This window comes from Dromaius novaehollandiae, chromosome 2 (assembly GCF_036370855.1).
Source record: "Dromaius novaehollandiae isolate bDroNov1 chromosome 2, bDroNov1.hap1, whole genome shotgun sequence".
Lineage (NCBI taxonomy): Eukaryota > Metazoa > Chordata > Aves > Casuariiformes > Dromaiidae > Dromaius > Dromaius novaehollandiae.
The window spans coordinates 167,148,100-167,175,978 of record NC_088099.1 but is presented as its reverse complement, the minus strand read 5'-3'; the positions used below and the strand labels follow the sequence as shown (position 1 = coordinate 167,175,978).

The following is a 27,879-nucleotide window of genomic DNA, read 5'->3' as shown; positions in this document are numbered from 1 at the left end:
TCACGCCCACAGTCCCTCTCCTCCTCTGGGGACTTAATAATTTTTCATAATGGTTCTCATGAAACTTGAAAAATGTCAGTTGACATTTTCCTGGGAGAAGGGAGGAGCGCTGGGGACATCCCTCACGTTCAGATCACGTTCACCAGGACACTCCAATCTCCGAGTGAAGAAAATGGAGGCTCTGTGATAAACTCGAGGCCCGTCTGTTTTGGAGGAGGAAGCTACAGGAGTGCAACTGGATTTCCAATGGGTAAAAACCATTTCCTCTGAGGTTCCTTTCTGAGGTTTCAAAGTAAAACTTGGGGAGCGGCGTTTGGAAGTGAAATCTAGGGGTAGGAAAAAAGTTCCTCAAAGTATTAAAAATATGGCAGGGAAGGCTCTTAGAAACCCCTCTGTCTATGTCACTGCCCAAGGCAGGATCAAGTACACAGAGAGCTTGCATATATAGTGAAATCCAGGTGCATGTAATACTAGCAAGCAAAATTATTAATTCCAGAACAGCAACAAGCCCAGTTGGGCAAAACAGCTTCAAACCATCTACTGGGCATCATAAATAAGACGTGTAAGATGGCCTTGCAAATAGTAGTGACAGCTGAGCCAGCCCAGGTCTATCCCGTGTAGCACGTCCTCAGGAAATTACTAGAGAGGGGAAATCACACAGTGCCGAAATGAATACATCCAGGAGGCTCCTCTAGACTGCTCCTCCAATGTGCTCCTTATGCTGGAGGATCCTCTTTGGGATAGTGTCATCTGTGTGCTCCTTCAGCACAGATGGACGGCTGGACACCTGCTCAGTGACAAACACAAGGGCCTTCTCGGGGTTCGGGAGACCTGCTGGAGGGACCGCTCCGCATCTCTAACTGCCTTACCTGGGCAAAGTGCAATGTTGCAGAACTTGGTTTGTTTTTCTGGGCCCTCGCAGGGGTTCCCACCAAACTGAGGAGGCTTGCAGGTGCGGGTCCGATCCCTGTATCCTCTCCCGCATGTGGAAGAGCACAGGCTCCATGGAGACCACTCGTCCCAGGTGCCATGCACTGAAATCAAAGCAGAAGAAGTCAGTCTCCTTTCCAAAGGAGGTCTGGAGACCCAGTGAGTGAGCCCACAGCGCGCAGCATCTTCCCACCCAGAATGAGCAGTATGTGAGAAACTAGTGTAGGAAGGCCAAGAACAAACCAGCCTGAAATGTGCAACGGGAACATCATGTAATTTTTTGTGATTCGATATTGGCACCAAGTGTCTCTCACTTTCCAGCCCACATGAAATAAATCTTAACGCACTTTTCACTGACCCTATTTTTTTTGATTTTTGAGCCCAGGGAGAGGGCATTTTTTTGAACAAAAGATGCAATTAGCTAGAGAGGAGCAAATAAAGTCCTTTGGAGAGTAGCATCACCATCATTTTGTCACTTCTTGCCTATATTCCCTCCCTCATCATTTTTTATCATTGAATCTTCAAAAGCTACAGCTTTTCAAGCTCTTAGAAAAGGTGTGATGTGTCTCCTAATTACTGTCATACAGCAGTGACATCATAGGGCAAATCTGGGGAGACTCAAAAGAATAAATTGGGCAAGCAACATGCACCAACACTGTTCTGGCCATCACTTAGAATTCCAAGAATTAGACATCCAAAGCCTTCTAATCTATATTAATCTGATTTTAACCAATCTAATCTAATCTAATCTGGCCAGGTTATTTATGGAAGGTTAGTGACCATAATCTCTAGAGGCCAAATGTTACCAGAATGTACTGATCTCTCTTAAGGGACTTTGTCACATCCAGCTTTAGCTGGAGAAGTGAACACAAAATCAGTCATGCTTCAGAAAATAATGATAATAATAATAATAATAATAATAATAAAGAGATGGGAACTTTCTAGCCCTTAGGAATGCCCTACCTTTCTAAGAATCCTAAATTGGTAATACCTGGTACACATCCCAGACAGACAAAGGGGTCATCAGTTCCTAACAGTGGCTGATCCACTGACCTGAGGAAGCAGGGTTCAAATCTATCATTTTATAACTATCACCAGGCACCTTACATGACAAGAGATAGTTAGAGGAAAAAAATACAGAGAAGAGGAGGAGAACCAGCTTGGTGTTTTTGACATTGGTTTTGAACAACGATGTCAATGGTCTGGAGTTGTGAATGATGCACCTAATTTAATATCAGATATCTTCAAAATAATGCCCAGGTCCCCCAGACTCTGTTTGTTCATCAGAATTGTGGAAGAAGGAATATGAAAGTGGTGAGGAGGGTTGGTTCACTTCTTAAACAAACCAGCAGAATAAGTTTTTCACGTGGACTTTGCAGTGATATGCATAGTGTTGGGCTTTGAGCAGCTGAAGGTCGAGGATGTCATCTGCTGTTTCTCTTTTCCAATCTGCCCCATGCTTGGAAACTCCCCACAAGGGCATAATCCTTTCAGATTCACAAGTGTCCATTTCATTTAAAAAGCATGGAATTGTCAAGAGCATGCAGACCACATGTCCACCCACTGGGACTTGATCTGTCAAGGGCTTATGAGGCTTTATGGTGAAAAGAAAAGGGAGGGTTGTCTGCCTCCAGTCACCTACTATGTGCTTGCAGGCCTTTAGAGCACAAAGAGAATAAGTTAGCTGGCAAAAGTGAGGACCACAACCTGGTGAACAAACAACAAACCCTCATCTCACCTTCCCCCTTTCCACCTATGGGTGCTTGTGATTTAGGTCAAGGAATTACGGAAACGTTAGGCTATGGAGTGCACTGAACTCATTACCAGGGCTGAAAACCTGATCTGTTGCGTTCCAGCCTTTGCTGTAGGTGTGATGAGATATCATGGGCAGTCAATACTCCATGCACTCTGCCTCCCTTCCCCTTCTGCCCACTCACGGATGGAGCACTCAGCCCACCTGGGCACACGGCAGAGTTGTTGCACTGTCTCTGCTCTCGTAGAGGGCCGCTGCACTGAGTGCTGTAGGAAGACGATACGCAGAACCTCGTCCTGGTCTGCCAGCCCTCCCCGCAGGTCGTTGAACACACACTCCATGGGGACCACTCCTCTGCTGCGGGATCACCTGTTGGGGTTGGAGCAGAAGGTGAGGACATGGCATCATTGGTCCCTGGACTGTGGGGCAACAAACTGTATTTCATCAGCCACTGGCAATCCGTGAAGCTATGCAATGTGTCCTACATCTGGTGTGACAGCAAGGGTGCAAAGGGATTTGTGAAAAAATGTAAAGGTTGACAATGGTCAAAAGTTTTTTTGGGAAATGTTTCTTAGAGCTCTAACACAAAAAAGGGGAAACACTGAAAAAGCATCAGGACACTGGGCAGGGCAGGTTCCAACATTGATGATGGTTTAGCCACTGCAGCACCACGTGAGCTGGGATATATATTCCCCACTCTGGGATGGTAACAGTGATTAGGTAAGGATAGTAAACATGTCCATAAATGGTGAATTGATAAAGATTCATCCCCTGTCTCCCCAGTGCAGACTGGCAGCAGCAGACAACACAAAATACAAGGTGACAGAGCCTGAGAAGAACATTGGCTGGAGTAATCCCACCAAGGCTTCTCTTATCATCTTATCCTTCTGGAGAACAGCTGCTTGATGGCACATGATACGGAACAAGGGTGACTGCCCACAGATATGGTACATTCCTTCTCAACTACTTGCCTAAAGGGGCAGTATTGGAAAGGACAGTAAAAGCATCCCATCAACCGTGAGATGGGGATGGAAAGGAGAGAAAGACACATATTCCCTCTGTCATTAATATCCCTGCAAGCATATAGTCCTAGAAGTGGTGCTTGACCCAGGCCATAGCCTCAAAAAAAGTCACCAAAAGCATGGTATGAGCAGGGAAAGGGCAGAGTTTTCCGTGAGTTTTCATAGGCAGTAGTCTACCCCGATAAAATGTCTTTTTTCTTCCTGTATGAATAAAAAAAGCCTGCTCTTTTTCATTTGATTAAGTTCTGCATTGTTTGGGTTTTTACTTTCTTAATGTATTACTAATAATTACACATGATAAACCTAGACCATAACATTTGGTATGTATAGTACACAGACATATGGCAAGAATAAACACCAACAACACATCTTTGAAGCTGCATAATATAGGGGCATGTCTCTCTAGCAGCAAGTTCTTCAAAGCATCAGACAGTACCATGCTGCATCATAACAAGATGTATCTGGCAGACCATGGTGGATGGCCAAACAAGAAGGACCGCGGCACTGGGTGGAGTCGATGAGCATGACTTGAAGGGCCCTACAATATGGCACAGCCTGAGCTGCACCCAACATGGAGACTTGTGTCCCACACCATGACCAAATTCCTTGGACAAAGCTGGACAGTGGACCCCGCATTGGACTGACCAGCTGCGACACGGAGTGTGGGAGACACCCTACTTCTGGACAGCAAGTGCTAGAGACTGACTGCGTGAAAATCCATGTCAATACAGGAGTCATGATGGGAACTGTAAGAGCCAGGGATCACCATACTGCCCAGTAATACTGAAGGTATCAGCTGTGATACCACCTAAGGTGACTTAAAGCTGTGCATGTCTGACTTCCTTCTCAAGGCGGTATATTTATTTGCTAGTCTCAATGAGATTTGTCAGCATGCAATGAAAGTTTATTCAAGTGTTCACAGCAAACCAAGCAATTAGAGCTCCAATTCATTTATCTGCCTATTGGGATTTTGGGTACTGATATCTACATTATCTGGTATGTATTGTGGTTTTCAGAAAACCTGCTTTGGATAGCTCCAGCCATTTTACCTGGCTGCTGTTCCTACTGACAGAATATAGCTGGACCCAGTAAGAGATGGAGATAAGGATGAATCTTTCCCCACCTCACCTATGCTTTCACAAACATTGTCTTGAGCTCCTCCTTTCACAGTATGGCTTCACTCTAACAAGATCAGGGGACAAGCAAAATGCATTCCCCTTGCAGTCTGCACACTGCCTGCCTCCCTCGCTGCCTGGTTAGGGAGATGGACATCAGGCATAACTGATTGTGTTCATTAAGCCAAAGTTGCTCAATATTGCTTCATTCCGCATCAGATTAATCTACCCAGCTGGTTCCAGTTAGGCAAACATTGCTGAACATTGGTCTTTCTCTGGGATCTACAGGAGTCAAAGTGTGTTTTGAGACTTTGAGGCTTCAAGGAAGCATCTCTCTCATATCCTGTTTCCCAAGTATTGGATCTCCTGGTATACAGAGATCTGGATTTCCATGATAATTAGACTCCCTTTCCAATACCTCCATAGACCCCTCACAGATGACGCCTTTGCACCGCTTGGAGAACCATGCCCAAACGCCTCCATCAACCTTGCAGCAACCTCCTCACTGCTCCACCCAGCAGTACCACATCCCTCACTTGCAGACAGTTGGCATTTTTCAGCTGGTCTCCAGTCCCACTGTGGCAGCATTGTCCTGGTTTCATTGTCTCACATGTCACCCTTCTTCTTCCTCTGTGGTGCCTAGTTAAAGGCTGCCAGTCTGTACCCAGAAGTATTTCTGATAGGCCAGAGAGGGGACAGAGGAAGCCTGCAGAAATGTAGTGGTTCCTCCCATCAGTGACTCATGGTTTGGAAAACCTGCCATCCCACCACCTCCTCACTCAGGCTTGGCTGTGGTTTTGCAAGCTCCATCTCCAGACAAGAATTACTGTGTCATTAGATGAAAGCGTGGTCACTTTAACCCAAATGCTGCCTCTTCTGTCTCTTTCTCCTTCTTTATTTTTTGACCTTTGCCATTTCACAGTACCAATAAAGGCAAATCTCCTCAACTATCATTACACCAGTCTCCAGTTTTTAAATCCAGAATGTAGTTTATTTATCAAGTACTGGTTATTTCTTTTGGTTTAGTGTGGTTTCAAACTAAGCAGTTTATCTCAGTCATCTGGGGCACTATGTCTGGTCAAGTCTCAGCACTCACAGAAGAAATACAACTAAGTTTCAAACCATGCCAGACCTAGTCCTGAGAGGCTGTCAGAACCTCTTGGCATCAGGCCTACAAGCTGTTTCGTTCCCCACCCAAAAGAAGTAGAATATCACCCATTGCCAAAAGTGTTCATGAGCAGAATTTCTGCACGCCTGTGGGCCAGATCACAGCTGATGTGAATCACCGGTTGCAGTGCCTTCTGATGATTTATCCCAGGAATGGATCTTGGTTTTGCTTCTCAATATAAGGGCAAGAATCTCCCATGCTCATCCGACCTGACAGACCTCTAACATAGCTCAGCACACAGGCCCTGGCCATACAACCAGACCTGGAAGAGATGCAAAACCATCCTATGGACTTCACCCCTGAGAGGACATGCCCTCCATCATGACCGTTGCCCGAGACATGTCTCTGAAGCACCACCCTGTGATGTGTCCTGTGGTGCTCCAGGCTAGCGTGGAGAACAGCAAGGTGCCAGCTAGTGCCTGGAAGGACTTAGCAGGGAGAAAGCCTCCTCGCTTTGAGTGGAAAAGCGGCTCTTTGCAGTCGCCTGCTCCCACAGGGCCAGCTGTAGCACCTCTTTTGGAGCCTGGGGACACTTCTGCAGCTACAGCAGACATGGCAGGTGCTGCAGGAGACACGCTGGGCATCACTCCGCTGGGAAGTAGCAGTGCAATCCAGGATCCTTTCCAGCACCTGGCCAGCCCTGACAGTAACTGATCTGGCCTTATGGAAAACTCAGCTGGCTGCAGGGTCCCCGTCAGTGCCTGCAGCTTCTCCCTGACACTCCCTCTCTCAGCATTAATGGAGCGACACATTGCTGTCATCCCTCCGCCAGAAGCCCCTTTTTTTGGCACTTCTCATCAATCTGACATTTCACCACGTGCTGCCTCTTCTTCATTCACATCCAGCCTTTGGCAAAGGCCTCCTGGAAGCCGTGTGTGGGCTGAGCTGGGAGCACCAGTGCCAGGGACCTGCTAGGCTGGATCTCACTCTTGTGCTGCTGCTGGGGGGGGGGGGGCGTGGAGAGGGCAAACTGCCAGCCAGTGGCATCACAGCTGAGAGCACAACTGTGCCAGAGCCCACAGGCCAACAGGACCTGGACACCAGGGCTGAAAAGGGCTGGCAGGAGTAAACTCTGGCCCTCATCTGGGCAGGGCCATTCCCTCACCCTGGTCCCCGTAGCTGGCATTTTTCATATTCCGTATTTTTCCAGGTACTGAGTGGATGTGAAATGGCATAGACCCTATGAGCTGTTTTGATTTGTACCATGGAAAGACTTGGGTTTTGCATTAGTATGCCCAGCTAGAGACTCCCTCCAAATCCATCTCTGGGCTGTACCTTCTGCCTGGTTTTAACTCTACATCTCCTCTGTCCTGCTTTCCTTAACAACCTGGCTGCAGTTACTGCTCCTGGGATAGTGGCAGAAGCGTGGCAAGCTCGTGGCAGGATAATGCGCTTCTTCCCAGGGGTGTCTCACAGCCCACACCGGATTAAGGGACAGCATGACCCAAGTCAGCTACAGTACAGCAGGGGCTATGGCAGCAGGGAGTTAATAGAGATGTTGCTGAGCACCGATGCAGCATCCAGCTGCATGGCAGGAGGAAACACCCAGCCATAAACATGATGGCTGGGCTACAGGCTGGAGCACTAGGAAAGCACCTGAGACCAGGCAGAGCAACAGCAGTGGGGCACATCATGAGACCTGCCTTTTCTTCCACTCCTTTGGACACACGGGGTCCTAGAGATTGAGCCAAGCTTCATGAGGTTGCAACAGCGCAAGTATCAGCCCTCCACTGCAGCTCTTTGCCAGTGGTCAGTGCTGGCACAGGCAGCAGTGCTGCTCCCACCCAAGGTCCTTGTCCATCTCTGCAAGACAAGGCTCCCTAGGGCTCACGAACAAGAGCTCTACCCCTCCCTGCACCAGCAGCTCTGGCCTGTTCATGCTCTCTTTGGCCAGAGTCAGTGAAGGGTAGGAAGGAAATTCAGATGATCCCCTGCCGCCTGGTGAAAGCCACCACCCAATCCATCGACGGATCCCTCCCGGAGCCCCGCGCTACAGTGCTGCCTTGTAATGCTGTTTGCTGCTGCAAACTGGCAGAGTCCTGCTGGTTCGGATGGAGCACAGCTGATTTACACCAGATATGAACCCCTCTCCCTTATAGTCTGTGCCACAGCTCTGGCTCTTTGAATTGCCCTTCTGAAGCCTTTCTAGAGCACAGACTGTTTGTAAAGCTGCTGGACAACTGTTTCAACCTGCAGCTTGCTTTACCTAAAAGCATGATGTGTTGAGCTCCTGCCATGAAAGGCAGCAGTAAACAAAGAGCACAAAACCTCTCCAGATTGGTCTTGGCACATGTCCATGTCCAGTTCATTGCTGTCTTCCCAGATCACACTCTCTGATACTACTAAATCTTATTTTCCTCCAGTTGCAGGAGGGTCCTGCTGCAGAGCCTATCAGACACAAATCCCTGCACATCACTGAATATCCAGTGACAGAGGAAAGTGTCCTGCTGTCTTCCCATCACACCCTGCACATCTCCTTCTGTGGTCAATGGAAAGGCATGACATGAACATCAGTAAAGAGGCTATGTCACAGTCAAGTCAGCTTTGGCTTAATGAACCATGGCTGTTTAGATAGTTCAGACAAAGCAGTGACTTAGAAGTAGGCAGGGTGATAAGAAGCAATCTGCGAGAAGCGCGGTCTGGTTAGGGCATAGTGTCTAACTCTCGCTGTCTTCTCTGGCTAATGGCAACAACACAAAACCCTGTCGGTGCAATAGGATGGGAACAAACTGGGGGATGACCATTTGCTCAATGTCTGACTTACTGGCAGGCTAAGCCCATGCTAACCTGGGAGGAAAAGAGTTGGTTAGCTGCGTCACTGAAACAGCAAAGCAAGTCAATGCAGTCAGCCCAGCCCAGCCGGGACGTTCAGTTACCAGGTAGAATGCCATCTCCAGAGTCTGTCATGGTAGGTCAGAGCTTACCTATTTGAGGTGCAGGGTACCCGTAGTGCTGCAGTTCGTCAGTGTCCTCTCGCTTTCTGTTATCTGTGGACCTCAGCGATTGGCTTCTGGAATTATAGCGTCCATTGGCTATGGCAAGGTAATGGGTCATGTAAATACACCTTGGTTCACTCTGCAAGATCTTTCACTACAAAGGTTACATTTGTATAAACAACAGCAACCTGCGAGGTTTGGTTCACACGACCACCTGCCTTCCAACCCGGCACCCCTGACCACCAGCCTTCCCTGGGGCCTTCGCACCGAGCCAGCCTGCAAGACTCGATCTGGCCAGCAGTTCAACCCTTGGTTTCAGCGAGACATGGGAGCATGAAGGATCAGATCCCTATGCCTGATTTAATCAGATGCAATGAATTTCCAGGGTGTCCATACCCTTTGCTAGGAAGCCTCCAGTGAGATTGGGCAGCCTTAGGGACTCGTGGAGGGTTTAGCATTTTTGGGTGTGCTGACAGTGAATCCCACCATCCCTGGCAGTGTTTTGAGATCTATGGTGAAGAGTGGCACTGTTTTTTTGTGTAAAACTCTGCCTTGCAAAGTGTAGCTATTTAGCGATGCTCTGTAGAGCATCTAGAAAATGCTGAGTGAAGCAGGCATATGAGGGGAGATTGGAAAAGGAAAGGGATGGCTGAAAAGGTTGTCTCCTTCCCAGACCCTACCCTACCACCAGCAAAGAGGAAAGATGAAGGCTTGATATCAACAAAGCAACTGCTGGACCAACAGAGCTAAGGCTGAGCTCCTTTGGAAGGCAGGTGAATGAGCAAAGCTCCTGATCCTAGTGATCGGTGAAACTCTCCTGCTGAAGACCATGGAGTCGAGACCACTGTAAAGTTAGAGCATTTAACTCCCGATGGACAGCAGGCATCCCTGTTCCTTCGAAAACAGTAGTAAGCAGACAAGCGACCAAGCATTGGCAACTGAATCCCACTCACGAGGGCTGCCCTCTGTACATCAGGAGAGCGCAGCTGACTCCATCGGAGTCATGCAGCATAGCAGAGAGCAGAGCTGAGCTCTAGTAATCTGCGATCTGGCAACTGGTTTGTTTCCAAACACAGGAACCAGGCAGAGGATCTTTGTCCCCAAGGAGGTAAAACAGTCAGACATCTTTTCAAGAAGTACAAACTGCCAAGAGATGAAATGGTGACAGACTTGATCTTGGAGCCCTGGGAAAATTAATAAAGGCTAATAAAGCTTCAGTGTGGTGGCAGGAGTCTTTATTGCCCTCCAAAAAGGGAAAGCAGAGGAGGGAGAGGAATGATTCAGAGAGTCCCTGACGGGAGCTGGACTTTACGTTCAGCGGCTTGGTTCATGGAAGAGGCCCATCTAGGTTATGAAACTGTGAAGCAAATTCCCCATCACATTAGTCCCAAAACAGGGCCTAGGGGCTGGTCATGCTGATGGCTCCAAACCTTTCCAGCACAGACTGGTTGTGGGCTACTGGCTGGAGGAGACAGGATGGGACAGTCACCTGCCTGCCCTCATCGAGGGCAGGTTTCCATTTGTCTGGACATCAGGACTACAAAACATCCCGATACTTGCATACATCTGTGTTCCTTCCTCTCCCTCCCCCCGGGTTCTTTGCTGAAATAGAAATGACCAAATCCTAAGTTTTTAATACGTACAAGGCCCTGGGACCTTCCTATGTGAGATTTAGTTTATAGAAAAGTCAACCTCCAAGTATTTTTCAAAAATCCTGTGTACAGAGTTTGCTTAGGGGACAGTTTAAATTAGATCTACACTCTCTGAGGTACTAGACACATCTCATACCCTGATCCATTGCCACCACCTCTCCACCCGTTGCTGAAAATATCCCGTATTTTGATCTACCCTGATTTCAATCCTTTTGTTAAAAGGGTTGAGCCCCTGAAAACCATCAAAAAAACCAGAAAAACAAAAACAGGCTGCTGTAAATCCCAAAGGCTCCCCGGAGACTTGTATTATATGAGAGGAGAAATGGGGAGGAGAGGAAGGTGCAGATATGGTGTTTGAATGGATTTGTTGGCTGCTCGGAGCAGGGAAGATGATAGGAAAACTTGGGACTGAATATATCAGCAGCAGCTGGTGAGCATCAATGAGTGGATGGATGGACAGAGAGGCAGGAGGCAGGACAGAAGGAAGGAGAGAAGGTAGAACAGATAAAGGATCAAAGTAAAAAATTTCAGTGTGGTCAGTTTTCCTCATCTCCAATTTTTCTGGAAGCACGTAAAGACGTTTTCCTGGTCTGAAGGACTGCCACTGTCGAGAACGTCCCAATCACCCGGGAGCTCTGCAGCTGAAAGCCACCGTGGTGCAGGACACAAGGAGCAGCATTTGACTGCCCGCTGGGAGAGTTTCCAAAGAAACTGTGTTAGTGACCTGCAGAAACAGCTCCCGCGGCATGTCCGTTCTGTGCCTGCACAGGAGACAAGTGGCCACTGCCGCTGGAGCAGGGGGTAGTGCCAGGGTGGTTTAGCACCCATATGGGCCCCCCAAAGGCTTTTGTCGCAGTCAGTTTGCTCCTCACAGAGGAGTATTTCTGCACTGCTCCACAGCATTGCCCAGCCAGTCCTACGAGGCAAATTCCCCGACATGACCCCTTTTGCCAGCTCTGGATGAAACCACGCTGGCCCTCCTCCTGCCAGTGAGTTGAACTTGGTGTCTCCTAGGGGCTGATCCTGGTCTTGGACATGCTGCAGGATTTCCCTCACTCCCTGGCAGATGTGACAGGCCCACTCTGTTATTGCTCATCCTAATTGAAGGTGATCAGGTCTAGCAGCTGAACACCTCACCCTGTCACCTTCCCCGAGCCTTCCCCAGCAGGGACTGGCTCCAGGCCCACGCCGGTGTTGCTCTGCTGCAGCGGGCAAGGTTTTCAGCCCTTGCAAAAGGTGTTGCAGAGAAGCAGGTCAGGCCCCATTTAGCATGGAGCCTGGCACAGATTTAATTTGAATAGTTAATAAGAATAAATATGTGAAAATCAGCCCTGACTGAATGAAGCAGGGAGAAGCCACATCGTTTATGCACGAGGCGAAATCAGTGCAAGCAAAGCTCTGTGGTGGGTTTATGCACCAGGACTTTATGGGGTGGGTGCTGCACGATGAAGACAGTAGGGAACCGGCTGGATTTCAGCAGCTTGCTTCCCACGGTGGGGTCAGCAGAGAGGAGCAATGCCAGCATCAAAGGAAGACCTAGGCATGATTCGCAACCCAGCCATATAAATGACCTGGAATGGCACATGGGGGAAATACCCAGCACCTCAGAGAAGCTAGCAGGAGAGCCAGAGAAATAATGCTGCTGGAGAGAACCCAGAGAAGTTTCAATCACAAGCAGGAGGCAAGCAGTTGAGATTTTAGAAAAAACACAGCTAAGACAAGATGGGAAGGATAATCATGCAATGCTGATGTTATTGGGAAGAAGAAGCTGATGACCAACACTTCTGATGAGAGCGTGTAACTCATCAGACAGCCCCTTGCAACACAGCCGAGGAAAAAACATCTACTACAGAGACTTTGCGGTGTTGTGGGCTAAGTCTCTAATGTTCAAGCATGTCTCCCAAAGCCACACACTCTTCCCTCTGTATTCATCCCCCAAACAGGAGGGACAAAGAAAACAGCAGTCTGAGACAGACTGTGAAAATTATTCCAGGGAGTTTGGAGGGGAAGCAGGGATGGAGCAGAGCAAAGAGTGGAAAGAAATGATTAGAAAAAAAAAAAAGAATAAAGAAAAAAAAAGAAAGGGGGTAAATATGTCTCAAGTGCCATAAAATTGAAGGAGAAGTTGTGGGCTATAGAGCTTCTGGGGCATTTAGCAACTGCTAATTTTGTAAAACTGGGGAGGGCAGAATCACTAACACCTCTCAACTGCGTATTCAGGACCTGCTCTACCACCAGTATAGAAGGGGTCATCCTGGAAGCAACTGGATACATGGCAATTGCACCAGCTAAGGAAATGTCCCAAAGACTTTCAGTTTGAACATTGGAGACTTGTGAAAATGTCAGTGTGAGACCCAGGACTCCCAGGTAAGAAATGTTCAAAGTAGCATTAAAAGGGGGAACACGGTGAAGTCACTCCAAGCAGCAGCAGACAGTTACATATAGGACAAGATGCTATTCCAGCTTGCAACGATTTCTAGCCTTGCCTTCAGGGAATGAAGATGCTCTCACACACAGACACACGCACACCCAGGATATTTCAGCTCCATTTGTGGTTGCAGCAAAAGGGCTATTTTTAATGCAGTTCAGGGGCAGGGGAAAACAACACTGAGATGCAGCCTTTTGAATGTCATGTGGAACGTGCATTTCTTCACACTACTAATGTTTATTCAGCTGAAGGGCCAGATCCTGATCTCACTTCCCATGCTGGAAATTCAGCAGGGTCAATGGGACTTCACTGGTTTCACGCTGCTGCACCTGAGGGCAGGATGTGGCCATCCATCTCCCAGATGAGGGGAGATGTATTTGCCCGATCTGCATATTCATAAATGTCAGAGATGGTTTTGCATTGCCTTTGCCAGATGGGATGGCAGGATTTCAGCTGGCTCCTCTGCTGATTTCATTCCCCAGGAGTCAGTACAGGCTGCCTACATCTCTGATTGCGCTTGCATTTCTTCGGCACTGCCGAATTCCAGCATTGGGGTCAGACCCGTGACATCCCCGCTCTGACTTGGACATTGGCCTGCCGTGTCACCCATCCAGCTTCCCCTTCAGGGCTCTCCATGTGCCAGTTTGTCAGCAATGACAGCTTTTAGCACTGCACAGCCGAGCAGGGCCACTGGAGCACTCCGATTGCCCCTTCGATCCAAAGGGGGTGGGTCCAGATAGTTGTTCTGCAAGCACTTTCCATCATGCTTGGGTTGGCTTTTTTTTTTTTTTATTATTTTTTTCCTTTTCTCTCTATACAATAGCAGCTTCTGGCCAAATCCAACAGATGGAGGAAATCTCCTCTGTCTGTGCCGTAGAGGAAGATATCACTGGGTTCTCTGCCTCTAGCAAGGCATAATCAGAGTTATAACAAACACTGAGTGTTGTCTTTCAGATTAGCTCTCTTGAGCTGAATGGCTGCCATGAAAAATGAGTCCTCTGCTCAAGCAGCGCTGTTGTTCCCAGACAAAGTTCTATTTCCAGTTTGGGATGAGCCTTCATTCCAGTTTTCTTTTGTGTTTAAAGGCTTCAGGTTTTTCCTATGGAAATAGTTTACCTGGCTTGTGCACCCTTGGGCTTGGTGGGCTCCCCTGGGGAAATTTAGCTGAGAGACATAGAGGATGGTCAGCAAGCAGGAGACATTGCACAGTGGAAAAGCCAACTTCTCAGAAAGCCCAAAAGCAGCTGGCACCTGCGCAGTCATTCAGCTCTCCCCGTGCACTGATTTCAAACAGTGCTAGTCTCCAGCCAGCACGTTCAGACTCAGCCTTGGCAGCCACATGTGGCTACACGGGTACTTCAGTGACCTCGCTGCAAGCAGTCACGCCTCCTGGAAAGGCCCAAACCCACCATGCCCACTGCTATGTACCAGGACATGCTAAAGGTCCACCTGGAGCAGCCATGGAAGACGAAGGATGGCAGTAGGAGGACAAGAAAGATTAGATCCCTCTAGCATTATTTTCCATGGCTTGGCCAAATAAAATGACCCAGTGAAACTTTCACATGCTCTCTGCAAGCATCCATCTGAGTAGCTTCAGGGAGTCAAATGGGAACATCTCAGTTTGTTCCCACTGAGAACCGATCCTTGTAAGAGACTAAGCCTTTTCCCTGTCTCAGGAGATCTGAATAAAGAGATAAAACATCCTGGCTAATCAGCCATCAGTTTGAGACACTCATGCAGAAGCTAGTGAGGAGGTGCTAAAGTAAAGACATGGCTTTGCCCTTGTTTTGAAGGTGATGGTGGTGATTTCTGTCTTAATCTAACCTAACTTGCTTGGCCAGAAACTCAGACCTCAAGCTCTGCAATGGGCAAGTAACTGCTCATATCTTCCCTCAAATGCTTTCCAGCTTGCCAGCACTAAAGCATCACAGTGGGCCTCAGGGCTTTGACGAAAAAGAGGCACTTGAGAAAATTAATAAAAATTAACTTACTTTATGTATTTTAAAGGGATAAATCAATTTGTGCTGCTTCACTGTGGATGTACTCTCTTTCCAAACTAGGGTCTTCCAATTAGGTCAAGATCCTTTCTCCCCCAATAAGCTGAGCCAGACTAACCCCACTTTAATTTGGAGCGGGAGTTGTCTGTTTAATAGAAGGAAGACAGGAGCACAAGTGAAACTGTTTATTGAATCACAGCCCCTAGGGCACAACCAGACTTTTCTGCACTTAGGATCAGCTTTTCTGAGTGTTGCACTCCAGAAAAGACAAGTGAGTAAATGCTAATTCATCTGTCACTGCTCTGCTCCGTGTAATGAACGGAGCTGGAAGCACAACCCAAATTTCCAGTTTCCCTAGCTAAACACGGTCCTTCCTCGCCCATCCTTGCAACAGAAACCTCAGGAGAGCCAGCATGAAGATGTGCAAAATTTTTCCCCTGGAGAGAGTAACCCCATGGGTCGGTGCAGGCTGGGTGGCAGCCCTGCTGAAGAGGACCTAGACGATGAAGAGGATGCCAGACTGAATACAACTCGGGAAGGCATTCTCACTGCAAACCAAACAAGCTGCCTACGGGGACATGTTGAGAAGAGCATAACCAGAAGATCAAGGGAAGGTGTTGTGCCCCTTGTTCAGTGCTGGTGAGGCTCTACGTGGAAAACTATGTCCAACCTGGGGCACCCCAGCTCAAGAGGGATGTAAAGGAATTGAAGCAGGTCCCGTGGAGGGTTATGAACATGGTCAAGCCCTGGGACAGATGTCTTGGGAAGAGAGGCTGGAGTTTGCTGTGTCCCATGACCTCATTTATCCAGCATGGGAGGAAGCAGGGAACTCTAAGGGAGCTTTCTGCCTGTTGTCCCATGTGCTCTCATGTCCCAGGAACAGCTACACAGCCACCATGAAGACCAGCATGGCCCTTTCTCTAGGAGCCAGCTCCATGCAGATGCCTTCATGTCCTACAGCTGGACCCTCCTTTCAGATCAAGAGACTTCCATGTCCCTGCCTGCACATGGATGCACTCATACACTCATGGCCCCAAGGCACAACTGCATCGAGATGCCACAGTTAGCAGCAAGTGTGGGAGATACCAGTTAAATTTCCCTAGTGTGGGCGAACTTCAGTAGGAAATTAGCAACTTGAGTCAAGAAGATGAAATTCAATATACTAGAAAGTTTAATTTAAAAAAAGCCTAATTGCAACAAGATTTAAATTTATGGAAGTGGTAAAAAATGCATGAAATCATTTTAGCCCTTATTAGAGGAATTCATTTGCGTCCCTCTATTTGAACTTCCCCTTTATCAGGAGACACTTCCCTTCCTTTTAAGACAGTTGAACTTTCCCCAGTTGTTTGCCTAGTTGGAGGAATTATTCAAACAGCCTTCGCTGCAAATTTGAAGTAGAAAGAAGAACATAATTATAATCAGCCATTCCCCTGCGTTTGCTGGGCTGGGATTCTTCTGCTGTTGTTTTTCTCCATCCCCTGCTCTACTTGGCTACTGTGAAAAAAGTGTTGAAAATGAAAGTGCTGCAGCTCATAAGCTTGACGCATTAATATCTCCCTGCTGACTGGCATTGACAATCTGTCCGCTTCCCTCTGGAGAAGAAGACCTGGAAAGAGGCTGCATTTCAGGAGGAGAGCAAAGCCTCTGCCAAAGACTTTGCCTCTCCGAGGCCCTGCATTTTGTCCAGAGCTGTCTAACAGCCGGATCTGGCTCCACATCTTAGTGCTGTAGGCTGCAGTTTTGTAAAGGAAGGGGAAGCAACATTGCACTTGACTGGGAAAGTGAACTAAGCCAGAAAGAGACATAAGCAGCAAAATTAGCATCTCTCCTAGCTTCATGCTTTATTTATGAGGAAGAGGCTTGAGAGGCCAACAGTTAAAGAAATGCCTTTAGGGGATATATTTTGCCATTGGTGATAGGTTTTGCAGCAGAGTTTGAATACCTGATGTAGGCATTGCCGTAAATTAATCCCCTGCTGTGGAATAAAGCTCTGAATCTGCATACGTGTGTTGCAACGCGTGTCAGCATGTGTGTGTGTGTGTGTGTGACCGCAAGACAGGCAGGGATGGGCCATGCACAATCAGCGCTGCACACTCAACAGGGCTCACGACTGCAGGCTGCCCCTCAGACACAGCCTTTCAGCAGCTTAGCTGTGCCCCTGAAGCCCCCTCCATTATTTACGGTGCTGGGGCTGCAACGGCCAGGGCTGCAGAGGAGGGCTCTGCCTGAGGTCAAACTGCTCGCGCACGTGCAAGGGGACATGCCTCCACTTACTATTGCACGCTTTCCTATTGCACAGTCTTCCTTCCTCCAGGACTCCCTCGCAGGCGAGGCCTTCGTTGGGAAGGGGCTTGCAGGTGCGCATGCGGGTCTGCAGGCCTCCCCCGCAGTCCTTGGTGCAGTCGCCCCAAGCCGACCAAGGTTTCCAGCCACCTGAGCAAAATCCAGAAAAGCCCCGTCAGCCACAGTGTTGCGGGAGAGGAGAGAGCCCCGCATGCAGGAAGCAGGGGCAATGCCGGCCCTATGGACCCTGTGATGCACCCGCTGCCGTGCCCTGAAACTGGGATGTCTTTGAATGTAGTAGGGCTAAACATCACAGGTGAGCCTGGAGGGTCAAGATATGGGAGGAGTAGGGAACAGCATGGCCTTTTCATTGACTGTTCCCTCAACTATTCCCAGTTTCTAGCAGAGACTCCGCCTTCCCGAAAACCCTGCCCCATTATTAACTTATCCAAGTCTTGCTTTGCTTGCTATGGCAGAGAGTTTCCCTCCTCAGAGAAGACTCTCTCCCCATTTTGTGGCCTGTTGGCCCCTAACCCCCAGAAGACACTTGCAAAAATCACTTCAAGAAAAGACACTCATTCAGAATCAGCAAGGTTGTGTCTCCTCCCTCTCCTCCCAGGCACAAATAAAGACAATGAGTTAGCAACACATTTTTTTTTTTAAAAAAGAGGAAACATTGGGAGAAAGTCATATGCTGCTTTTAAAAATAAAATAAAATAAAATTCTTTTCATTTTCTAGTCCAGAGCCAGAGGCATCAGAGGTGCACATGCCTTCATTTCAGCTGCCCAGCCTCCTTTTATTGCTGTTTATGGGGCAATGGAGATCACAGCTCCTCTCTGAGCTGTGGGACTGCCTGCTCTCTGAGCACCTGAGATGGGAGACCAGCATGTCTGGGAAAAAAGTGAATCCTCGATAGCTCAAATAGCCACCAGGTCAGAACATGGCATTTGCCAGGACCCCCTTGCACAGGGTTTGGCTCATTCAGTGCCTCAGAGTAAGGCCATGAGGGGCTAAGGACTGATTCATTGCCTCAATCCTGAAGCCTGAGACAACTCCCCTTCCCACTTGTCTGTGCTTTGGGCAGCCCTTGAGGAAGGGCTCGCTTGGTCCCCTGGTCTGGCAGATGTCCGTGATGGTCATATCAGGTTTTCTTTCTCCCAGTTTCACACATTCAGTACTTTCCCTCTGCCTTGTGCAATACCATCCTTCTACACTCTTTTAAACTCTTCTCCAGCCCATGCAGGGACTGATGTGTTCCTCATAAACTGTTACTCACACGCAGGTGAGTATATGAGTGAGGATATTTCATCCTCCTTGTCTTTGCACCGTAAGATGCTGCTCCCACTTCTCCAGTCATGGCATCACACGTGCTCCCACTGCATCCACAGCACACGTGGGCCAGGCCCTCCAGTCCAGACTGGAGCAGGCTCACTCCTCCATTTCAATGAACTCCTCCATATTGTGCTAGTCCTACAGAGAAGGGTGAATTGTCCTCATCAGATCCTTACATCTTCACTTTGACTTTTACCATGAATTGTTTCGTTTAATGGTTTTCTCCGCAGCTCCATGGAGTCTAGGAGCATCTTTCCACTGGACTTTAAAAGACTTCCTCCTGCCACATGCAAACAGGGACCGTGCACTATTGCCGGCCTAGCTGTGCTCCGAACTTTCGCACTCAAGACAAAGACAGAATGAGCATAAACATATGCTCAGCACCAGGCATGCTGCTGAATGCAGTGGAAGCTGCTTAGATATTTGATAATGAGAATAACCTGGGAAACAAGAAAGAGCAAGGTGGAAACACGGGTTGGCAAACACGCCAGCGAGGTGGTCTGAGATCCTGGCAGTGACGGGGTGGATGAGGCTGTTATTGGCACAGAATAAATGTTTGACTTTGAAGGGCAATGTCTTTCCCTTGAAAGTCACTTTATCCTCTGATTCCTCTTCTAAACGGCATGCAGAAACATTTAGGTTTGTCTCTCCTGTCTCCTCATGGGAGATGGGTTGTGTTTCAGTCACAAGAAAGGCCACCAGCACAAGGGCAGATATCCTGATGTCTCGCTTGAGCTAATCAATAGGATATCTGCAACCAGATACATTTAAAAGCTAATAAACTCTTTGTGCTTTTACCAATGACTTTCTTTACTTCTTCTCTCTCATTCCTTTGCTGATTAGGAGTGACCTTTGGGAATGCAGAAGGCAGCTCCACACAAACTATGGCTAGGCTTGTGACTAATATGTCTGGGATGCTTTTTTTTTCACTCTTAAAGCAGAAAGCTTAATTGCTCCAGTGTGTTAAAAGGCAATGTTATACACTATTGTTAAGCAAAATACAAACTAGTTATCCAAACTGATAGCCTATCACAGGGTCCTCAGTTTAAGGATGGTTATTCAAACAGGTGTACATTTCATGATGTGATCTGTTATGATAACATTACAACCATAAGAATATATAGAAAGAAAGGCTGGGCTCAATGTTCCTGCTTAGTCTAATTAATTAATAGACATTCCCCAGGCTCACCCCAGGAACTGACAGGGGGATAGTGTAGTTTCCAGTCTTTGACTTCTCCATGCTTTGTTTATCACCAGCTACAGGAGAAACAGTTAATATAAGATAAAAAACACACGATCTCAAACCCTTAACCAGATCCGGATTTCTTTATGAAGTTGAGGACAGATAACTTCCTTCCTCTCGTTATTCCTCAGCTTCCAACCCATTTGTGAGTGCTAAAGAGAAGCTCAAGCAGAAGTACCAGAACACTTATTAAATCAACACAGGCATTTACAGCCAAGACAAAGGAATTCCCCACTTTATGGCATAGTCCTTTTTTATTATCAGCTTGTCTCATGTTCCTGACAAATGAAATATCACATGTTATTTATCCTCTTTATTGGCCTTCAGATAAACCTTTAGAAATTACCCTTCTTTTCCTGGGTCTAGTCATTTGGTGTTTCAAATGATTTGTCTTTTTTAGTGGTGCTGTAAACAATTGTTTAAAGGCCTATTATATAAAGTTATACTCATCCCATCTTTGAAGGGGGGGAAAAAAAGGCTATGCCATGAGTTAAACACTCAGTTTTTTTGTCCATTCCACAGAAGCATCTGGCTGCTGGAAAGGTATGGCCAGATAGCTGCAAGTGAAAGAGCTGACATGGCTGTGGAGCAGCCGAGCTGTGCTAGCGGGCCACACAAATGCTTTTAGCCCACGGCAGGTACCACAGAGGAGACATGGGTGGGATTTTGTCACTGCGGTGCCTGCAGGCATGCCCCATTGCTCAGCTCAGCAGTGGTGGGTAATAGGGCTGCAGCTGGGTGGACGGAGCCTCATGACTCCACGCCTTCAAGGAAATGCGCATCCCCACCTGGATGCCCCACAACTTCACCGCTCTGCCTCTTCTCACTGCTCATTTCAAACATGTGCTTGGAAGAGGTCATTGATGCTGGAAGTGAGTAACAAAGATGAAACGCAGTGCAGGATCCCCCTGAAATCAAGGGGACCCTTTGCAGATAGTCCCCTTTGCCCCTTTCATCAGCTCTCAACCAGCTGCTGTGCCCCACTGGCTGATGAGGGTTGAGTTGTCATCTGTCCTTAATCCAGAGATGATGAGTCTCCTGCAACTGTTTTATGAAGGATTTTGCTTTTCAAAGTTGAAGGTCACATACCTCACCTATTCCCACTCAGCAAAGTCTGGCTCAGCTGCAGCCTTACAGGCCTATGGACCTTTCTGCTCTTTATTTCCTTTAACTTGAGGAGCTGTGGCTCATGCCTCTGGCTCTGGAGGTTCCCATCACAACCAGTAGTAATCACCTCAATCATGTAGCAGGATTTGGCTTTTATTTTTGTGAACAGTCCTAGCCCCTCACATGAGTTTTGTGAAGCCAACTATTGCAAGCGAAGCTGCTGCTCATGGGACTTTTCTCAATGCTGTGGAGGCTGTCATTCAGGGAGGCCTTTAATACAGTTTCTAAAGAGCTTTTTGATCTTCCTCAGTCGGTTCTTATCATGATCATGTACTAAAACAAATTACTTTTCACGCTAGGCTGACCCAATGCATTCTAATTCTGCACGATTAAATGGAGAAACTTTCAAGATGGTCAGACTCACCTTTCAAGCTCATATTTGGCAGAATCTTTGGTTCAGAATCTTAAGTGGAGATACAAAAAGAACAGGTCTTTCCTACTGCAAATTAACAGAGAGAGCTCCACTTAAGCCTCTTGTCCAAACACCCTTGATCTCTGGGAATATCTGTATCCTGATCCAGAGTTTATCTTTGCAGCTGACAGCTGCAATGTGTCTCAAACGCCAGTCAGTCAATCATGCCTTTTAATTTAACAGCAATGCCTTAAATTAGACACTAGTGACAACAGCAAAAAAACTAAAGAATCAACACAAAACAATCAATAGACTACAGCAAAAGGGTCTTTGCTGACACACTACATCCCATCTCCAATTTTGCTTTTTGAATTTAGCCTCCCACTGACCCCAGCTGCAGACACTTCTGGTTGGCAGCTCTCTCTCAAACTCAGCAGGCTAGGACATCTTGTGTCTGAAAAAACATGCTGAGATGACATAAAGCCATCACAGATCTGTATGCTACGTCTGGAAATATTTATAGTGGACCTATCACTTCAGAATCATCAGCAGTTCTCAGCTGCATGAAAAAATGCTATTATTTCTTAAGCAAACAGGGAGGAAGGGTGCTTAGGGGAGATTAAGAGTGAGATTGTCTTACATCATCCAGAAGTTGTGTGTCTTATTTAAACTTGTTATCCCATGGGTAAAGAGAGAGATGTTCCAGAGGTAGCATCTCTTTTCTTCCTGTGTTGAGAAAGAGCAAGGCCAGAAGGGAGTATTACAAAATCAGCCTTCTCTTACATGAAGCAATGATCTTTCCCCAGAGATCCACACGTTTAGTTTATTTCTTCTCTGGAAGCAAGAAAAAGTCTTTCAGGAAGATTTCACTTTCTGATGCCCCATGTGGTGAAGAGCCTATAGCAGCACAAGTGACTGTTCCAGTGATTCATTCTCATTCCTTTTAAAAATAAATCTCTCATAATACCATACTGTCTTGCTGATTGCTAACACTTACTCTAATATTGAACCTAAACTCCCAAATACCCTAAAATCTAGATCAGATCCCAGTTTATAACATCTCTATCTCATAACCCACTTTCCAGTAATTGCCATTATTATTCCTTGTTTCCCCAAAGTCCTTGAAGTTTCCCAAGCATTTAGCTTGGGTCAGCAAGAGTATCAGCTCACAGTAACAGTAATCATGCCTCATTGGTGCACTGCGAAGTAGACCCAAGCTTTTCCTTGTTTTTCCCAATCGCTCTGCAGTCAGATGAATCAGGATCCTAAAAACTGAAATTATGAACTGATTCAAGTGGCAGATCAAAATATATGTTAATCTCTTTACATCATTAAAATATTCTTAGGAAAATTTATATTATTATTGCTTTTGTTTCTTACTTTTGTTCCTGAATGTCCCTAGAACAAAGTATAAAAGACAATGAAGATAAATCAAGAACCCCAATCCTGGTTCATTTGGCCCACAAAGGACATTTTGAGCATTATGCGAGCCATAATTAGCGACAATAATGCCATGGGAAAAGTGGGAAATGGGTTCACATCAGCATGTCTTATCACCCACTTCCCTTTTACCCTCCCCTCTCCCCAGTTGTTATCAGCATTCAATGTATTTTTCATGCTGGAGGTGTTTTTGGAACTGCCTGGCATAGCGCTTTACACCAGGAGTGGCCAAGGGTCACTGTGAACTACTCCATGCCTTTTACATTGCACGGCCAACCAAGAACTATCAGGCGGCCTAAATAAAGTCCAGCCCTTCTGTACAACCTTCCTCTGTCAGATCTCAAAGCTTTCGATGAGCAACGTACAAACATGAGACGCTCCTATTTACCTAATGAGAAGCGAAATGGAAAGATTAGGGGATAAGTATATAAGTATAGTATATAAATATATAAGGAGGGAGAATGATAAAGATGTGATACAAGTTCATTAGTGGCCAGGAAAAGGCAACCAAGCAACAACTGTTCACTGTTTTATCCAATAGAGAAATTGAAGGGCATCAAATGAAACGAGCAGGAGGCAGTTGCAAAACCAATGAAGGACATAATTCTCCACACAGAGCACTATTGAGCTGCCCAGTGATTTGCCACAACATGTAAAAGGTGCCAAAATTTATACGAGTACAAAAAACAGCTGGGGAAATGCATAAAAGAGAAACCCACCAAGTGCTTTTAGACAGCAACTCTTGCTCAGAAAGTCACTGGACCACAAATTGCTGAAGGCTGGGAGGGCGCTGCGGGCAATTGTCACCTTGCGGTTGTCCTGTTCTGATATTTTCCCTAGGCAGCCACCACCATTAAGAGGATATTGGGCCAAGAGACCCCCGACTTGGCCAACAGGATCATTTCTGGTGTTTTCCCAGTTGGTCTACCATTTCATGCCCTAATTTTATTACTATGACTCCCTTTCATGGATCTATGCACAGAACACAGACAGCTCAAGGTCAGGCCAGTATTTCCAACCACCATTCAAGAAGATGCTCAGATCATTTTTGAGTACACAAAAATGTGGTGTGATTTTCAAAGCTCCTGAGTGGCCAAACCTGCCCCTGATTTCTGTAACATCCGCAAGTGCTCACTGTCTCTGCAAATGAAGGTAGCAAGGCCCTGTCCAGAGAAACATTTGGGACCAACTTGAGTCTACCCCTGCTCTGCAAATCACTTAAGAAGGATGGAAACGAGGTCACAGTGCTTAGCTTTCAAGGAAGCCCAGCATAAAGCTGTGCTTAGTGCAGGAATCCCTGCAAATGAAACGCCAGGGATAAAGAGGGATTATTTGTGAGGCTGTGGAAATAATGGGGGAGGTGGGTAGGGAAATGAGAAAGGAAATGTTTAGTCTGGAGCAGGAGATCAAATAAGACTGTGGCAAAATCTTCCCCTAAGAAAGCCGCAGAGGCCTCATCACTTAACTTCTTTCAAAGCACAGCAGACAAAACATCAGAGAACAGACTTGTAAAGAAAAATCCACCATGCACCACCAGGGAGGGATGAAATGCTTTCCCACCCTGAACCTCTCTGATACTGTATATATCACATCAGAGCTGAATTCACACACAATTTGTTTCTTCAAGTTATTGCAGACCTCTGTGCAAAGCACAGAGGGGACATATTAGCATAGACACATGCATGCCTCCATATGGTGATAAATATATGAACACATTAAAATATAACTGTGTAGCCCAAGTTGATGGAAACCTTTCCTAATATGCATGTCACTATCGTTGTCATTAAAATTTGGTCAAAAAGGAAATCAAAGTAAAACGCTTGTGAAATTTTCTTTCATTTTCCATCTGCCCTGGCCTGACATGCCTTAGTTTCCCCAAAGTTGTTTTTATCCATCTGTATAAAGCACTTTCAGAACCCTCAATAAAACCAGAAATGCAATGACATGTTATATCGCTCAGACCTTTTAGAGCCCCATGCAATTTCAGCTCGTCTCCCGAACAGTATTTCTAGCCGAAGGATTTCTATGGTCCCCAAAACTGCAGTATCTCAATCCTCCATGAGCTCCAACATATTTCTGCTCACAAGAGCCTGGCGAGACAGGGCTGTGCTACTGCTGGCACTGCAAGGATGAGCACAGGGCAGGCCAGAAAAGCAAAAAGACTTGCTTGTAGCCTCACAGGGAGCCTGTTGTACAGCGCGAATGGGAGTTAAATTTTCTTAACTTCTTGAGTTAATTATTTTACAGGAAGACACAGAAAAAAGCAGCCAGGAGGAGAACCCTGGAGTCCAGGTGTCCCCTGCTCAGAAAAGTTTTGCCAAGGAGGCATAGCTTTGCCGGCACTACCTGTAGCTCGCAGCACCTGTGGCTCCACTGATGGCTTCCAAGACAGAGCCACAACCATGAGCTCCGGTGCAACGCTGAGGCATCTGCCTTGGCAGTTATTAAACCAAACATTTAATGACATTTTGATGCACGCAGCCAAACCCTCTTCACACAGAGATGTCAGTAATAAGGATTTTGCCTGGAAGGGGAATGAAGGCAGCTGAAAACCACATGAAAGTGCTTGGTGTGTGTGCACCTCCGAGGAGGGCTGGCGAAGCAGCAAGTTGTCAGCAGGCATTTCTCCCTTCGGTGTCCTCTCCCTCGTGGAGCTGTCACTTACATTCATCCTGTAGTGAGAAGACGCTAATCCCGGCCGCCTTGCTGGGCAGAGCCTGCCTTTACCAGCTCATCCTTTGACACGTCATTACTGGGTATTTTTTTTCCAGGAGGGATCAGGCTCTGGGCTTTGCTCTGTGTTTATTTTATTTTTTTCTCTTATTAAGTTCCTGTGTTAGCAGAGGGATGGGCAGAACTGTTTAGTTATGACTTTGGCAAGGTGAGAGCAAAACTGTGTGAGCCAAAAGTATGGTTAAATGCAGATGTGTGTCCACGTGGTTAGGAGCCAGAGCGGAGAAGAGCTTTGCTTTTGGCTTCTGTCTGGAAGCCAAAGTTGGGGGACAATAAGGACTTCAGGCCAGGGCAGCTCAGGAAGCCACCTTGCTGAGAAGAGATACCCAGTAGCTGATACAGCCTTCTGGAGAGACTGTGTTCAAACAAAAATGCGTGGGAGCAGACCTTGCAGTGTGCCAGTGAGCATCTGAGCCCTTCCGTGGGTCCTTAGTATTGTACCAGACTGGTCAGCTTTAAAAACCTGTGGCTGGATGGCTTGGGATAAGATGGCTGGAATAGGAAGCTGGTCAAGACTAAAATTGTGGTGTGTTACGTTGCCCAGACACTCCCACTGCAGTCAGCAGCAGCGTTATGAATTAACGTCTGGGACCGGCCTGGGAGTGGCAGGATCCAGTCCCATCTTTGACAAAATGACTGCAGAAAGCAACACTGAGCCATGTCTACACTTGCAGCATCCAGGGTGAGTGACAGGACCAGCATACCAGGAGATGTCACAAATCTGAGGAACAGGTCTGCCTTTCACCCTGCTTTGCCAGACCCTGAACACCCGATGGAGCAAAACAGAGCAAAACAGGCAGTGAAATGCAGCCTCTCCCTCCTCTCTTTACTCCTATTTTTTTCAGGAGAGTGGGGCCCCTGATTATATTGCCTGGGATCTCTGTACAGCATCGTACTGCAATCACAGCACCGCCTGCAATCAGGCCAGTCTGGATGGGCGTTTTCCCAGCACACCCTCATGTGCAGCATTAGGCATTTGTGAAAGTACTCTGCAGGGGAGGAAGAAACTTTCCACTCTGAAAACTGCCATTGCTGCACGTTGGTGGGAAGGGTTTTCCCTCCTGGACATGCTGAAACCTTTGAAGAGGTTCAGACTCCATAGGATGATGCAGGATGGTCCTTGTGGCCATGTTACCTTGCTACAAGTGAGCTTTCCTTCTGGTTTCTCCTGTTATGACAGCTAAAAACAAGACTTTTCCCTAGCAAACATCTGAAGTGCCTTTTTGAGCATTTTCTGATCCAGGGTCTACGGAGACAGATCCTCGATACCCGTTGTCTGCAGCCAACGGAGATCAATGTTTGTCATGTCTAAAATTGTTCTTTCCTGCAGAGAAGTCTGATATGAAACCCCCTTGGCCCGAGAAAGGCCCTGCTCAAGAAAAGAAAGGCACAGTGTCGAGAGAGGGTAACAATATTGCCAGTCAGGGTACTAATTATATCAGCGCAGATGCGGAGAAGATGCCAGGAAGGCTCAGCATTTACCCAGACATTTGTAAATGATTTTTCTGTTATTCATATTCGCCATCTATATTCCAGCAGTGTTAAGAGGCCTTGAGTAAGATGAGAGCCATCCTGGGACTGACACTCTACGGACAAAGCAGTCACAGACGGTCCTTGATCCTAAGAGCTTGCATGAGGCAGTGCCTAAAGGCTGCAGTGATTGGCAATGTAGCGTGAGAAAAATGAATGTGTACAGAGTGAAAAGGAGGAGAGTGGGTATGTTAACAGATAAGCAGAGATTCAGACTATTTTACAAGTTATTGACCATGCTTAAACGCTAATCATCATATATATGCCTTAGCTATTTTCCTGTGAGAAAGTGCAGATGAACATCCCTGAGCTACAGACCATCCACACAAATGGGCGGATTCCAGTGACTAGAACAAGAATGCAGCTTCCTTACCAGCACTTGCCTAGAAAATGTGTGGAAATTAATTCATAGGAGATTAGGTGATGGAGATCGACAGACGAAGATTTCTCTGCATCTTGTTTTTCCCTTTCTCACCATCAGTGCCCAGAGGACTCAGGAGTGGTTGAGTTATTTTTGATTGGTATGGACAAGGACTATGTGCGATGGAGTACCAATACATTATGCAAAGCATTTTTCGCCAGGACTCCATGACACAGGAAAAGTGGTAAAATCCTCTTGGATAACCACATGAACACAACCCCAGGGACAGTGATCAGCCTTGCTCCCCACTCCTCTCTCCAGAACTGGTATCTGAAGCCCCCCTAAACCTGTTCCCAGGAGCACAAAAGAAACATAGTAGGCAACTCCAAGAGATAGCTGCAGCCCTTGCAATGCCTAGACTGATACCTGTTTGACT

General features: G+C 47.0%; 1 protein-coding gene across 4 annotated transcripts in view; it reads right to left on the bottom strand.

Annotated features, from left to right (window-relative positions):
• ADGRB1 (adhesion G protein-coupled receptor B1) overlaps positions 1-27,879 on the bottom strand; it is a 279,985-nt gene that overhangs the window by 143,916 nt on the left and 108,190 nt on the right. For all 4 annotated transcript variants that reach the window (XM_026113657.2, XM_064507937.1, XM_064507938.1 and 1 more), the window contains exons 3-6: positions 17,276-17,434; positions 8,913-9,020; positions 2,888-3,052; positions 870-1,034 (exon numbers count right to left, since the gene is read on the bottom strand). In XM_026113657.2, the coding sequence (XP_025969442.2) occupies positions 870-1,034; positions 2,888-3,052; positions 8,913-9,020; positions 17,276-17,434 (597 nt within the window). The remainder of the gene's footprint in view (positions 1-869; positions 1,035-2,887; positions 3,053-8,912; positions 9,021-17,275; positions 17,435-27,879) is intronic.